Genomic DNA, 16,571 nt, shown 5'->3' with positions numbered 1-16,571 from the left:
ATACCAAGATGTTCCAAAGCCCTCAAAAAATGTTGGGTAGAGAGAAGATAACTTCAAGTTAGTGGAAACCAGACTGAGGGGGCCTTGAAAAGTAGAGAAAGATGTCAAACTGCAGTTGATCAAATTTGCAATGTGAGATTCCAACGTCTTAGAACAATTAAGACCCAGCTCGCCCTGAGTAATATCAAAGAGAAGTATGAAGGCGCTGTTTGATTGGTGTCTGTAGGGCCTACCCTTCTGACAGCTGGAGCTTAAAGGAGGGACGTGGTCCATCTCGACACCACATCTAAAAAGATAGGAGAGAAAAAACAGGGGACACTTTCAGAGATGTTGGTGTTCCTGGGGTACCAGGGAGGATTAGGTGGTCTGAACTAACCTTAGCTAAAATGAAATTTTAAAAATACCAACAAATATTGCCTACTTCTAAAAGTAAGTACTCAATTAACTAGATTTTTAGAATTTTCTTAGTGGGTTGTATGTGACCAGCATGGTTGAATGTCTATCTCAGATCTTTGATGCGAGACTTGAATGATTTCTCTCTTCTCTCTCTTGACCTGTATGAGTCCCCTAGAGAATGTGACAGTCATGGGGACTGAGCAGATAGGAGACCATAGCTGCCACTGCCAAGACATCAGACCAAGGGAGTGATGGTTGGAAACAGTCTTAATTTAGATAGACAATGGAGTTAAAGCATGGTAGAAGTTTGTTTGGAGTAATTCAGGTTGACCTACATTGCAGGATTGTAATGACTGTTTATTTTCAAATATTTCCTTTATTTTTTAGGGGAATTACAGCACCACTGTGAAGCATGAAGAAACTGTGCATTGGAAATGGACATCTGATATCCCCTTGGAATGTGCCACACATTTCATAAGAATAAGGGCTATGGTAGATGACACCCAGTACCCTCCACAGAGTTCCTGGAGCAACTGGAGTTCCTGGAAAGAAGTTAATGGTAAGAAGTGAAGTTGTTACAAGGGAAGTTGCCCCAAGAATAATCAGATTTAATATAACTCAGAGATCAGTAATCAACTGGAGGATATCCCATTCCCTTTTAAAGACACTGAATTGACACTAGCATTATTTTTCTTTGGTCAAAATAGAACTTAAAAAGTGGTTTTGAAATTCCCCATGGAGCTCTAGATGTCTGAAATTTTACCTCTGAATATCTTCATTGAGGTAATTATGTAATTCAGATAATTCTGTATTCGTTTTCCAAATATGCAAAACATGTTTACCTTAAAGTTATATGTGTTTTCCTTAAAGCAGCACATGTGATATATATATATATATATATATGTGTGTGTGTGTATATACATACATACATACATACATACATACATACATACATACATACATACACTTTTATGATTGTAGCAATTTGGTCTTCAGAAAGCAGGCTTAGACAACATATAAACAAATGAGGGCAGCCCTGTGTCAATAAAACTTTATTTATAAAAACAGATGGCAGGCTTGCCTTAGCTCATGGGCTATAGCTATTGGAGAATCCTCACTTTAGAAACAGGGAGTAATGTGGGGAGAATAAAGCAGCTTTTCATTATAGTGAGAGAATTGTGGACAAATAACTTTAATTGTCCCTTAATTTTGATCATTGAACACTGTTGTGGACTTTACTATAGCTTCACATGTTCCATTTGGCTACAGGCCAGACCTATAGCAATAGCATTTCTATTCTTCATTGTGTTACATGAAATTCTACCAATATAATCATTCCTTTGCCAAGCACTGATGCAAATAGGTGGCAACCTATTAACCCAGGACTAGTTTAGTGCATACATTGATTATAATAAAATTACATTCTACAGTTCTAAACACTAGACATTGGTCTAGCTATCACACTGACACTGAAAAATAGGCTTTATTTTTACCCTCACTTCATAGATACATAAAATGATGTCCAGGGAAAGTAAAGAACATACATAGGTTATGCAGTTCACAACCATATCTACTGCTGAAATATGCAGAAAGAAAATATAAATGCAGAAAGATAGTAAGGAACCCAAGAATGTTGGCACATGACATCAGTGCTCAGGAGGTCTGAGTCAGGGAGTAAGATAAATTCAAGGTCATCTTGGATGGATTATATAGAGAATTCAAGGCTGGCCAAGAATGAATAGAGATTCCATCTCTGAACACTCAAACGACAGTGGGAGAAAGAAATAAGCACTCCATAAACAACTTTGGTAAAATTGACTAGACTTCTCAGAGCTGTAACTGTAAAATTTATGCAAGTACAAATGGGAATCAATCCTGAGTCTCACAGGGCGGTTTCTCCACTGTGAGTGTTCAGTAGAATCATTTAGAGATCTCAACAACCTTCAGAAGAGCTATGCACTCCACTCGGCTTGGCTGAGGTCAGTGATAACAATACCTAGGGGCCTGCTACATCAGGCTCAAGAGAGAGGTGAGGTGGTGAAGCCTGAGTGGGGGGTGGGAGGGGAAGATTCTTCCAGAAGGCCACCTAGAGGGAGACACTAGAGAAGGTGGCAAGAATGAGGAAGTTCCTCTGAGAGGGAGATTCCTTAGGACTTTGATATGTCAAAGGTCATACAGAAGGAAAGACTGGAGCAGGAGATGGGAGTTGGGTGAGCAGCATCTCTGGGAAACGGGAAGGATGTGATGCAGTGGAGTGGGTGGGGAGAGACAGGGTTTTGGAGCTGGGCAGTTTTTGTCATGTTTGAGTGATTTAAGGGAGAGTTCGTTTTGGCTCTTATTTCAGGCACACAGTTCATGATGGCAGGGACAGTCAGGTCGGGTTTGGGCTTGCAACAGCTGATCACATCTCACCCAGCATGAGGAAACAGAAATGCCAGTGCTCCGCTCGCATCCTCCATTTCCTACAGTCCAGGATCCCAGTCAGGGACTGGTGCCGACCACAGTGACAAAGTCTTCCCATCTTGATTAACCTAATCTATATGACCACGCATAGGTCTCCCAGACACTGACATTGACAATAGAGGATCTCCCAGGGGTTCTGAGCCTCAAATTGACACTCACAGAGACCCAGGAGAACCGAACAGGCTTTTGTACTACTGACAAGTTAAGCAAACTTAGCTCCGAGTCCCTGCCTATCTCGCTGGTGAGAGGTCTTGAGGATGACTTGAGATAAGGAACCCAAACACTTCATGAAGGTTTCCTGCATGGTGGGAGCCCCACAGAGAGCAGCTACAAACAACAGCAACATCACAGTGACCAGAAGTGATGATAGTGATGCTGTTTTAGCTGGGACTGTATGACAAAAGGTACCTCAGGGGGCTGGGGATTTAGCTCAGTGGTTAGAGCGCTTGCCTAGGAAGCGCAAGGCCCTGGGTTCGGTCCCCAGCTCCGGAAAAAAGAAAAGAAAAGGTACCTCAGTGGAGAAGTTGGTTTCCTCCTACCGAAAGGTCCAGGAATCACATGGAAGTTTGGGCTGCTGTTTTTCCCAGAAGGTAGAATAAAACCACATTATCTACAGGGAGGGGGAAGGGATGTGTCTTGAAACCTGAGTAATATTCTAACCAAGGCCCTTCTGTCTTGCAGCACAAGTTTCAGTTCCACCTGATACATTATTAATATTTCCTGAAGACAGACTGTTGGAAGAAGGTTCCAATGTCACCATCTGTTTGATGATTGGGCAGAATCTATATAATGTATCCTGTAAGTCGCAAGAAGAGCCAATCCGTGGAGAGCAACTTGATTCACACCTGTCACTAATAAAATTGAATAATGTAGTGTTCCTTAACAACGCAGGGACAAACATCAATTGTAAAGCCATGAATGGTACTAAAAGTACATTTGGTACTGTTCTCTTTGTCTCAAGTAAGTATTAGAGTAGTGGCTCTCGACCTTCCTAATGCTGTGACTATTTAATACCATCCCTCATGCTCTAGTGACCCCCAACCATGAAATTATTATCGATGCTTCTTCACAACTGTAATTTTCTACTGTCAAAACCATAAACCATAATGTAAATATCTGATATGCAGGATATCTAATATGCGACCCCTGCGGGTGTCATGACCCCACAGGTTGAGAACCACTGCATTAGAATGTTAGGTCTCCTTCCCTCTTATTTACCAGAAGGCAAAGAAACATTTTCCACCTTGGTTTTAGTTTTCTTTGACTTCACAAGTTTTCTGAAAGAAGGTTCTGAAAATAATACGCAGCAGCAATACTCCCAGGATATCCTATTTATCCGAGACCTTTGGTATCAGTTTTATTCAGAGAACTTACAGTATTAAAGAAAGAGGTTTCAGTTTATGACCTGAACCACTGAAAAATATTCTTCTTTGCCTCCACTCAACTGACCTGGAATCCTCTCCAAATCATGGAGAGAAGGAGGCTGCTGTCAGCCAGCCAACTACAGAAAGAGGGTGCACAGTGTCCAAAGCTATGATGACCTTATGTCCTAGCTTGGCCTATCCTCTTGGTCATTTCTGTAAGTGGCCACAGTAATGATTTAGAGAATTCACGAACATGAGAGACTTGTAGATGCAGTGTATTAGTTTACCAGCTTGGCCAATAGTGTTCTTAACTGAGTGGCCTGTGGAAGTGAGGGCATGCTGACTTTTCTGTAGGTCACAATATGCCTTGCTACGTGGTCTTCAGTGTGTGCTTTCAAGTTTCCATCAGATCCCTAGACCATAGGACATATCTGAGACGTGTCTCACTCTTGCTGTAGGAGGGAATTCCAGCCCCAGATGCTTCTACCACCTCTACTCTAGGCTCTGGGAACGCTACCTTTTTGAGGAGCTTCACTCTTCCCAGGACTCTCTGCTCCCTGCTGTAGAAGTGAACCAGTTCAGTCTCGCTGACATACCTGGGCTTTAATGGAAGCCCCAGAGCCAACATGGGACACCAACCCTCTTTCAGATAGACACGGTGTCAACCTCATGCACAATATAGACTATTTATCCCCAAGATCTCCAAGAGTGAGGAGAGATTAACACGGAGAAGCCCCTAAAGAACCTCTCTGGGGCTACTGATCTCATGACTTCCATCTTTTGATCCCTTCGTTGTTTGGGGGACTGTGATTTCAGACTCCAGGCAGAACTTTCCTTTTGACTTGTTTTTCAATGAAAGGGGTTAATTAGATCTCTCATCTTTTCCTTTGTACGGACAGAAGTGCTTGAGGAACCTAAGAATTTTTCCTGTGAAACCCGAGACTTTAAGACTTTGAACTGTTTGTGGGAACCTGGGATAGACACGACTTTGAGTTGGCATAAACAACGTTCCCAACACTACACTTTATATGAATCGTGAGTCTGCTCTGGTTACATCATCTACAGGATTTTCCTTGTTCAATGGTCACATGACAAGCGACTCTCTCTTAGAGAAGCACATACCCTTAGAGAAGATACACGTACTCTTGGGTGTGTCTTCCTTTCTTCTGGATACATCTTTTCCTCCTACCCTTTAGAGTTAAGCCTATATTAGTGTGTCTTTAGAAAGTCTTCAACTCTCCTCATAAAAAAGTCATGGAGTAGAAGGAGAGCTATACGTAGACATTTCAGAAAATGTTTTAGAACCACCTTCTGGGATCACAAGAAAATCTTTTCTACTGGGGGATAGAACCTTTTACCTGATGTGCTCTGAAAGAACATGTACAATAAAAATGAGAATAATAGATTGTGTATATTTATATTAAAATAGTTTTATCTGTTGATATGACTTTTCCCAACTTTTCTAAAGATTTAAGAATGTACAACTAGATTAATTGATGTCTTTACCACCCATAAGGAAATGTCATCATATACAGAAACTCATTGAGACAGTTTCATTGTTGGTATCCATCGGTGACAGATCAATGAATTTATGGTTTTTAATGTCCCAAGGAATCAGGATACATCTGCTTTGATGGAAGTATTTAAACCCTGTCTTTGCTGTCTTGTTTTTTTTCTTTCCGTTTTTTAAGGTTCTCTGGGAGACGTGAGGTTTCTAACCACAGAAACTCGCATACCTGGCAAATCACTGAAGACTCACAGGAAACATATAACTTCACTCTCACAGCTGAAAACAACCTAAGGAAAAGAAGTGTCAGCATCAGTTTTAACCTGACCCACAGAGGTGAGACAGCAATGCCACAGCCCATCATGGCCACTAGCATACCATTATATACAATGCAACCCAGTGAATGTGCTGTAGATACTGGCCTAGTCCACACCCCGAGTGAAGCTGGTCTTTGTTCTTCTATCTGCTCACTCTTACCCTCATGGATGTGTACATTCTGAAGCACTTGTTTTGATCACATCTCAAGTATCAGTGAGCTCTCTAACAAACTTTAAAACTGGCAATGAGACATGTACCTATGGCATGGCCTACCCCAGAACCTCTCTCTCTACTCTTCTACCCAGATCGCCTACTGCTTTCAGCTGTATGTAGGAATATGGATTTGTATTCTCATTTCCTATTCGTTCTAAGGATCTGGAAAGTTCAGGCCTTATTGTATATCAAGGCATCTATAGTAATCTAGTAATTTTTATATAAAATTAAGTTGGCATGGTGTGTTTGCCCTGGGAACATTGCTGTAATCTCTTCTTTGTACTACTACATAGTACTTCCTGTGAGCGTACATGATTTTGTTCGTTCATTTTGTTCTTTCAATGGCTCGAAACTTGTGTCACGTTTTCCTTGATGTAGAGTTTTGATTAATACTGGGATTTTACGTGTGCCTGTACTCATACCCACCTTTTATATGTATCTAAGAATGGGGTTGGTCAAGACATAGTCTTCCTCAATGCTTACCTCTCAAATCATATTCCGAGGTATTTTCCCAGTTACATGCTCACTCTGTGGGCTTACTTACTCTCCCTAAGGTCGAAGGATCACTTTTTATTTTCGCCAACTGAATTGAGCATAAGATGGCATTTCTTGATGGTTACGGGTTTAAATATCTCGTCTTATATTGGAAACACATCCGTTTTCTCTTTTATGATGTGCTGGGTCATGCTATTCAATCGTTCCTTTCTGGGTTGTCATGGTTTCTCCACGGTGAGACTGTAATTAACCACTCTATTACAAGCAGCCCATCACGCTTGGTTCAAGCCTTAGCCCCACTTCCTACCTCTATCCCTATGTGGGGAGTGGAGGTAGAGAGAATGGCAGGGACAGAAGTGTGACTGACACCACAGCATGCAGTTTGGCCTAAGGCCAGATTGAACTGCCCAATTTTTTTTTCTTTTTCTTTTTCTTTTTTTCAGAGCTAGGGACCGAACCCAGGGCTTTGCGCTTGCTAGGCAAGCGCTCTACCACTGAGCTAAATCCCCCCAACCCCACCCATGCCCAATTTTAGTCGAAAGGTTGCCATCTACTGGTCAGACGGCAGCCACCACAGCTCATTCTGGTTTTGGTTTGACAAGGCTGTCAGTAAAACCTTGCCAGTAGGTTTTTAATTCTCCACATACACCTGGTAAGAGCTTAAGCATCACTTATAGGTGTCTTGACCCTTCCATGGGGTAATTGGTCCGCATGAACCCCATGGGGTTCATTGGTAATTGGTCTTAAATGCACAACTTCATTGAATAATTAAGCTCTGTTAACTCTGTTCCATTTCACTGGTAGAATTTGTATTTAACCAAGTAAGAGCTGGTAGTTCATGCCATGGTGGCACATGCAAAGCTCTGACTATCTGATGCCTGGTCTGAGAGTGGTGCTTAACAACAAGCAAGGGACCCCAGTGTCAGCAAGTCCCAACAACTTGGGAAGCCAAGGCCAATTATGAGTTTGAACCGATCCTTTGTAATGTAATGAAACCCTGGAATGAAACAAAGAAGAAATAGTTGGGACCGGAGGTGGAGGTCAATGCCTATGCTCCAAATCTGAGAGTTAGATACACCTGGCGGCAGTTTTCTGTTGTCTACTCTGGAGTCAAGCACACTTGGAGGTCCTGAACATTTATGATGGCATTAGGCTAGCAGACCCTAAAGGTTCTGAGGGTGAGGGTGTGAGGGTTGGACCATGACTTACTGAATGACTTGCAAGGCATCCTGTTACAGGAAGCTCCATTTAAAGACAGAGATGCTATTCATCTCCTTGATGTAAAGAACCAAAATGACATGGCGGTTGTGTGTGTGCTGTTTGGAGAGAAACTCACTCATTCCTTACCTCCTACCTGTTTCTGAGTTAGTCAGGCCAACCTACCATTTTTCTTTCTGGAATATTCTTTTGGCATTTGGCATGGCATTTGGCATGATATAAGAATTCTGCTGCTTGTTTTCATGCTCAGAAGAGCTTTAGGAATAGTCAGCTTGGATATCACAAGGTGACAGGGTTATTTGAAACATTTTTTTAAAATCTATGTTAAGTCCCATATAAATGAGGCCATGTCCTGTTCTCCACCCCCTCAGCAGGAGAGCGTTCCTTTAGTAATCTATAACTCAGATGACAGGCCTGAATGGACATAGGCACTGTGTGGTTCAAAGTTTCATCTGTGACAGGAACATTGCTCAGACAGGTAATAGTATCTGATCCACATTCCTCTGTCTAGAATGCAGCCAAAAACAAAAGAGCCTAACCTAGAAGCAGGTAAGCAGATGAGTACCAAGGGCCACTCTTTGTCCTTTAACTGCTTGAGGTCATCGGCTTTCTAATTTATTGGGTTTTTTCTTTGGGCAACTAAGAAATGTGTTGTGTTCTCTACTATCCGAAACTGATGTTTAGAGCCCATAGCCATCCTCCATCTTTCCCAGCTGACTCTCATCTCCCATACTGTACTTTCCGGTTCTAAAATTGTCTATTGGTTCTTTTTTTCTCCCCTTTCTTCTGTTATTTTTTGGTTTACCCTTCATTTTGCACACCACTCCACAGGGAGAGAGGTGGACATTTAGAGTGCAGTTTGGTGCTGTGTTCATAACACAGAACTGTTCTTGGCCAAACTTGTGGTACCACACATGTGTTTCTCTGTGGTGGGCCATGAATCCAAGCATAAAGGTGCTGGTTACCCCTATAGCATTCATCCCACTATTGTACCTCAAAGCATCTTTACCTCACTGGTCATTATTACACTTCACCAGGCTCACAGTTGGTTAGATTGTTGTTGGATTTCCTGTCCTCCCACAACAGTCTGTATAGCCCCTTCCAGAAAGACACCTAGCAGCAGGAAGCCCTCTGGTCACTACTGACTTGATTTCTCCATGTCCTGTGACTAATGTGTGTTGCAGCTTCAGCAATAATGTCTTACCATCAAGTTCTAGTGGGCAGCCAAGAGTACTGGGAGTAACTTGGACTATTTTAAGAGTCTCTGGGATGCCTATGATCAACAATTTAAGGGAATGTGCTGAGTTTTTTATTTGCCAATGTATGGTGCCTGGGATAAACATAGTCCCATGTGTAGTGTACTCTATTAAATCAAAATTACGTATATGATGCTTCTAAAATACTTGTTTTCTCTATGACTTTTCAAACATCCTTAATATGAATGCCTCCTCCCCTCCTCTGCCATACCTCAGCATCCCTCTTCTTATGTAACTCACCTCTGCATTAGTCCTCCTTTCTTTTTGCCTTTTATTAGTTTCCTTAGATCCATTTCAACTGTGTGGTTTTGGCTCATGGACCTATTTTAAACTCTCGTGTGGCAGTTCTGTCACCTGGGTCATTTGGAGGCTGGCATTTGTTAATGATCTTTTCCCTTGACAATTGGTGACATTATTATTGAATGTTTTAGATATTGGATTGTTTAGGGTTATTTCCTTGTTGTGATTATTCTTTTAGTTAGATTTAGGTTGTATTATAACCTTTCTCTATTGACTGCCTTCTTCAAAGTTTGACCCTCCTCCACAAGCTGACTGATTATATTTAATTTTAAGAGTCTGTGTTTTATTTCAGTGATTAATATACTTAGTATTAATACATAAGGCAATTAGTGAGTGAAAGAGATCATGTACTTGACACAATATATATTGTCAACAAGTCACATTGTCCGCATTTTCCTAAACATAAGCAAAAAGCATTGGTGAATAAAGAAATGGTGAGATGAATTACCTGTTACCTGAGCTGCTTGACGTCTCCTTTTGTTCCTCTTTCTTTTATTGACAGTTCATCCAAAGGCTCCCCATGATGTCACTCTTAAAACTGTAGGTGCTACAAAAGCCCACATGACTTGGAAGGTTCCCTCCCGTGGAGACTACACACTTTTGTGTCAGGTTGAACTCCAGTGTGAAGGAGAAGTGATACATGTAAGAACATCTGTTCATCTCCTACGTTTGAAAATCTTTGATGTACCTAAGCAGAGAAATGGCAGACCGAGCTTTTTATCAGCTCGGGTGGCACACACTCATAATCCTACCGCCCAGGGGGCTTACTTAGGAGATCACAAGTTTAAAGAGATCTTTAGATACATAATTTGACTCTATCTGCAAAACCAACCAAAATACTAACAAGAAAAAAATGCCTATTTCAAACCAAGCATTCTGGTGCACACCTGAAATTGGAGAGGCACAGGCAGGAGGATTCCTACAAGTTAGAGGTCAGCCTGATGCACAAGCCAGCCAGGGCTACATTGAAAAACTTTGCCCCAAACAAAACAAAACAACAACAACAACAACAACAAAACAACAACCAAAAACAAAAAAACCACAAAAAACAAAAAACAAAACCAACCCCACAATAAGATAAATCAATCAGTCGGGCCCTTACTTCAGCATTGGTTCGTAGTATGGATGATGCGTTGAAAGGGGGCCCTGCAATTGATCTAAATATTTGGCATGAAAAAAGCAAGCAAACAAACAAAACCTAAGGGAAAAAAATTCTCTTGAAAGACCTAGTCTTCATCCAAACCGGAGACTGCAGTATTCTGATTTGGCCTTGCAACACAAATGCAAGTGTAGTCTTCATTTTTGTCTTCACTTTCTTGACCCAGGAGCACAACGTTTCTGTCCACACGAGCGCCAACTACCTCTTCAGTGATCTGGAGCCAGACACAGAGTACAAGGCTTGTGTGCGCTGTGCGAGTGCCCACCACTTCTGGAAATGGAGTGACTGGATGCAAAAAAAGTTCAGAACACCCGAGGCTGGTATGTGGACTCCCTGGTATTGATCTCACAGGTCTAAGCCACAGGCTACGGGCTGAGTTCCTTCAGAGATTTCATTTGTGCCAAATTCTGAGAGGAAAGTGTTAAAACAAAGCGGATGTCATACTTTAAAGCTGGATGGCATGGCTAGTGAGCAAAGGCCTTTGATGACAGTGTTACTTCTGTATGTTCTCTCAAGTAGTTTCTTCGCTATTGCTGGGTTGGCTTTGGATGTAGGTGTGGATCTTTAACTGGTGACTGAGGACCAAAGATACGTCAGTGCCTTGGGAAGCACTGGCCTCATTCCACACAGGAGCAGACTGTCCTTGGGGATGTCATAGTCTTTGGGACAGTCACCTTGATTAGTAAGTGGTTCTTCTCAGTGCTGGTCCACCAGGGTCCTCTCCAATTGTCTTTGTAGATTTCCTTCAGTCCTGTGAATACATGACTGTTTTCCAAATTATGTCCCAGGACTTAGATGGGTGTCACACGGTGAGATGGCCCAACTCTCAAACCTTTCCAGTTCAAGATAAAATCATGCCTACTATCTATTTCCTAGATGAGGCAACTTGTGCCCAAGTGTTGAAGGGACTCGCTGCGTTTGCTCGGATGGTGAACAGCAGACACACGATAAAGCAATTGAAGCTCATCTCCGATGCTTTCCAATGCTCTGTGTTCCTTGTCATGAATGCAGCAACTGTTCCTATTCCCCACTTACATAGGAGACCACTAAGGCAGAGAGGCAAAGACTGGGACTGCACTGGGGCTCGCTTGTAGCAGCCTGGCTCTGGCCCTCCAGGGCTGCAGTGAGGCTCTGCATTCTTCCTCTGTCTCTCTCTGTCTCTCTGTCTCTCTGTTTCTATCTCTCTTTCTATCTCTCTTCCTCTCTCTCTCTTTCTCTCTCTCTCTCTGTCTCTCTGTCTCTCCCTCCCTTTCTCTCTGTGTCTCTGTCTCTGTCTCTCTGTCTCTCTGTTTCTATCTCTCTCTTTCTTTCTATCTCTCTTCCTCTCTCTCTCTCCCTCTGTCTCTCCCTCCCTTTCTCTCTGTGTCTCTGTCTCTGTCTCTCTCTCTCTCTCGTTTGTATCATTGCACTTTTGATATCAGGAATTAGAGGGAACAACGAGCTGGTTATTGAAGCAGTTGACCATAGTTTTCTAACACAGAGATCGACTTTTGTGCACTGCCCCCTCATGGCCCTTCACCTCATATCACATTACTGTCCTCTCAAAACCAAACCAGAACAGAAGGTAGGAAAAAAGTGGAACAGCTTCATTTTGTTAAATATTATACATGCATGCTCGTTGATGTAACATGTCCATGTTACAAATAGACAGTTTTGAAGAAGAATGCCCATGCAAAGGTTGAAGACCAACGAAAGAAGCTGGAGTTTTACTTCCCGGCTCAGCTGAGGTCGGATTTACGGCCAAGCATAGAGTTTTTGAGAATACGTGTGAGTGTGAGTTGCATCCATAGGGCCTTGCTGCAGCGAGAAGCCACACCTGTGACTCTCCATGAGCTAAAGGGACACAGTCTGCGCTCTCAGCAGCCACCCCTCACCTTAGCCAAGGAAGCCCGTACCTTCCCTTTTGATGATTGTTCTCGCATTCCTGTCAAAGTATGGCCATAAAAGAACACAATGGAAAATTTTGTTCTATGCAGAATACACAGTATTACACAAGTATGAAGCAAAGTGAACTGCAAACCGGAAACTACATACTCATCTTAGCAGCATTTGCATCCACCCTTTTTAGAAGTTTAAAAGGAAACACATTAATATTATTATTTCTCCATCACAGAGACATGCTTATGAGCATTAGGCCTGAAAGTGACCATCGGTTTCCTGAATAATGTCATAGCTGGGAAGCTGTCAATCATGAGTTTCGGTGGCTTCATTCTCCCTTCTGCATGTTTTGAGCAATCGTCTCAGTCTCTCTGAGCCTTATTTTCCTTGTTGAGAGAATGGGGTAAATAAGGATGCGTACACTGCAGAAAAGCAAAGGAGGAAACGTCTATAAAATAGCTACAACAGGCATGGTTCCCAAGTATCCTTTTCTAAATTTCACCTACTGTTTTATATACATTAGATCTGCCCCCAAACAACTTTATAGGGAGTTACCCAGAGTAGTCTTGGCTTAATAGAGTGGTCCAGCTGGCTAGGGGTTCAAGGACCTGGATTCAACTCTAAACACTGAAAAAAAATACAGATCAATGATAAGATTGATAGATGACAGATTAAAGGTAGATTAGATACATACGAGATCATAGAGATAGATGACAGACAGACAGACAGACAGACAGACAGACAGATATAGAAAGGTAGATGATTGATAGAAATTGACAGACAGTAGACAGGGAAGAGAGTGATTCCCCTTTGTAATATATCAATGGAGTAAGTTCAGATACAGTATAATCAACTCTCAGTTCACATAAATGAGCAAAGGTAGAGAGAAAAGACTGGGACATGTCAGCAGGTTGCTTTCTGGGCTTTCATTTCACTTTTCACTCTTTGGACGGTGTTCCTGGAGCTCGTCCAAAGACGCAGGCCCAGAGCCAGAAGCTAGGGTTTCAAAGTCAGACGAGCCAAAGCCAGCAGCAGTTCCTCTTGGACTCTTGGAAGCAGTTGTAGTGCCATCATTTGGGGACCAGTCAGCCAGCTCTCTGAGTGCCAATAGGAGACAGCTGACAGGATCAGGAAGCCGAAGGGATAGGGAAGTCTTTCCAGGTTGCACTCCAGTGAGGAATCAGCAGAGAAAAATCATGAATGCCAGGCAGGGTCCCTGGGCTTGCGGGCCCAAAGGCCTAGGTTAGTGTGTCTCTCTTAGCTTTGTACATGACGATTGTTGGGAAACTGACCTATATCCTCTGACAATTGTTCTGACCAAAAAAAAAAAATTATTATTAGTGACCTCCAGAGGCTCTAGGGCTGATTGGTGGGTTTCAAGTTTGGTATTGTGTTCGGGACAGATTAACTTTGTTTTGAAAGCACCTACTGTAAACTTCTATGAACATGTTCTTAATGTAATGTATCATGACCAATAAATATAGACAGTGAAAGCATTTAAAACCCACGCTGCGAGTGCTGAGTAAACAGTGTGGCTGTGGACCCATGGCTAGACGTCACAGAAAGAGACAGCTTGGCCTACAAGCCCCTGGGAGGACAGGAACAACCATGGCTTGGAACAGCAGTTCTCAACCTGTAGGTCATGACCCTTGCAGGGGTCGCACATCAGATATTTACATTGTGATTCATAGCAGTGGCAAAACTACAATATGAAGTAACAACAAAATAATTTTATAGCTGGGGGGGGGGCGGTCACCATGACATGAGCTGTATTAAAGGGTTGAAGCATTAGGAAAGGTTGGAACCACTGGCTTAGAAGAACATGGAATGTATGACCTTCTTTGCAGACAAAATGACCTTGGGACTTGTCTTTGGTTCATTTCAGCCCCCTCAGAAGCTCTTGATGTGTGGAGAGACGTGCGGACAGAGAATGGAAGACATGTTGTGACTTTATTCTGGAAGGTAAGACTTGCGGCTTCTGGACAGCAGTGCCCTCCCCAGCTGGGAGAAACCATGGTGTCAGCCTCACAGGGCTGATTATCAGGGAAAAAGACCCACTCCATACCCAGTCCCAGTGTTTGGGCTACAACGTCCCTGAGCCCAACTGATGGCTGATGGTTGATTGTGATTGTTAGAATCTTTTCTGAGTGTTCTACTTAGGTCCACTGCAACCTTTGCAAGGCTCAAGACAAAGAGCTCTGTCTAGAGTCACATTATCTGCTTCTGAGTTATGGATATGCAAATACAAAAGTTTCGAATCAAGCTATTACTTTATAATAGAAGATCAACCTTTTCCGGCTGCCTGGCCCAATCCACTTCGTGACAATCTGAAAGGCCAGCTCTGTATTCAGGGCTCTGAGATTCCTCAGTGTCTCACACCAAAGCATGGTAGTCAATAGGCGATTGTTGGCCCATTGTCGCAGCCTCACCCAGCTTTTCTTCTCCCCTTGGGTTTGGCATGGTCTTCTGGGTCTCTGCATATACATGTGTGGCTCTGCTAGGATGTCTGAGTTCTGTCCACTCCTTGAAAGGACAGCTACAGCTTAATTTGGGATGCAGGGGTCCACAGAGCAAGACATAGCCTGCTCCCAGAAGAGCAGACCTCAGGAAGCTCTGATGGATGCTGACCTGGGACTGTGAGAGTCAGGACTTCTCTGTAACCGCGAGCATCTTCTAGAAGAGGGAATATGAACTAAGGGGCAGAGGTCAGGGTGAGAGAAGACCAGGTAAAGGGAGGCCAGGACACAGACTTCTTCTACAAACTTCTGGGTGCTAGTTCCACTCTTGTGTCTTCTTCCAGCTGCCTCCCAAATCTTATTTCCCCCAGAGCTAAGGAGTCCATATTCCTCTTGACTTTTGACTCAGTCCCTGCTCTCTAGATATACTATAAGTCTTTCATATAGTCTCTAAATGATTTTTGTCTCTGTTCTCTTCAGTTAGATCGATATCCCTGACTCTAAGCTTGCTGTTGAGATGATTTCTCTATTTAATTTGATGAATGTGCTGCTGTGTGTGTGTACACATGTGTACACACAGAGACATATTTATTCTAATATGTATATATGTGTTCATGTGTGAATGTAGTATATGTGTATGTGCACATAGGTGTGTGCATATATATGAGTGGGTATATATGGTCTTATGTATATATGGATTGGGCAGCTAAGGGATGGAAGAAATAAAAAAAGTAATTTTAGAGTAAAGCCCATTTTGAAAGGATTATCATCTTTTTCAGCCACTATTAAAATCACAGGCCAATGGCAAAATCATATCCTATAATATAGTTGTAGAAAATGAAGCCAATCCAACGGAGTCAGAACAGTACTCTGTTCGGGCGCCAGCCCTTGGCACAAACCTGAGCCTGGACCTGCATCCCTACAAGATTCACATCTCAGCCAACAACAGCGCGGGGGCATCTCCTGAGTCCTTGGTGGTCCTTTCTAGTCATTCTGGACATGGTAAGTCAGCGTTAGCCCATTTGGCTTCCGTTCTTGAGGGAAACTTTGATGATATTTCTAAATAGTGACAGACAAATAAAGCCATAACTTGAGGCAACAGTGAACCTTGACACTGAAGAGCTTCACCCATTTCCATAAATGTTCACTAAGACCCACACTTCAGGTTTTTCTGGGCGTCCTGTTTCACCTGAAAGTCCTAATTACTAGTTAGTTAATCACTGCACGGAAGTAAGATGCTGCTCATCTTTCTGGACCTTGAAACTGTCACACAGCAGGAGCACAGGACTAGACACACAGTAAAAGTTGTTGAGGTGGTTTCTTCAGTGTGCAGGTTCGCAGCTGAAGTTGACCCACACAGCTTCCTCCCCTTCCTCTATCAAAGAAAGAAATCTGTCTCACACCAAAACGGACATTTCCTCTTTACATGTCAGGAATGTGAACCTCACTCCGTAAGAGCACTGGAGGCTCAGAGTAATGGGGACAAGGAGGTTCATCTCATGACTTTACAAAGCTGAGTATGAACCTGGAAAGGCCATCGATGGAGCA

The 16,571-nt window shown here is 42.7% G+C and overlaps 1 protein-coding gene across 16 annotated transcripts in view; it reads left to right on the top strand.

Moving 5' to 3' along the window:
- The window catches only part of Osmr (oncostatin M receptor), a 64,583-nt gene that overhangs the window by 23,924 nt on the left and 24,088 nt on the right, over positions 1–16,571 (top strand). For 14 of the 16 annotated variants that reach the window (XM_087621734.1, XM_087621736.1, XM_087621733.1 and 11 more), the window contains 8 exon segments: positions 784–955; positions 3,541–3,819; positions 5,123–5,258; positions 5,915–6,066; positions 10,033–10,172; positions 10,856–11,009; positions 14,453–14,529; positions 15,803–16,025. In XM_087621734.1, coding sequence (XP_087477860.1) covers positions 784–955; positions 3,541–3,819; positions 5,123–5,258; positions 5,915–6,066; positions 10,033–10,172; positions 10,856–11,009; positions 14,453–14,529; positions 15,803–16,025 — 1,333 coding nt within the window. 16 annotated transcript variants of the gene reach the window in all.

This window comes from Rattus norvegicus, chromosome 2 (assembly GCF_021556685.1).
Source record: "Rattus norvegicus strain SHRSP/BbbUtx chromosome 2, alternate assembly SHRSP_T2T, whole genome shotgun sequence".
NCBI classification, from domain to species: Eukaryota; Metazoa; Chordata; class Mammalia; order Rodentia; family Muridae; genus Rattus; species Rattus norvegicus.
The sequence above is the reverse complement of the archived record's forward strand: the minus strand, read 5'-3'. Positions and strand labels throughout refer to the sequence as shown.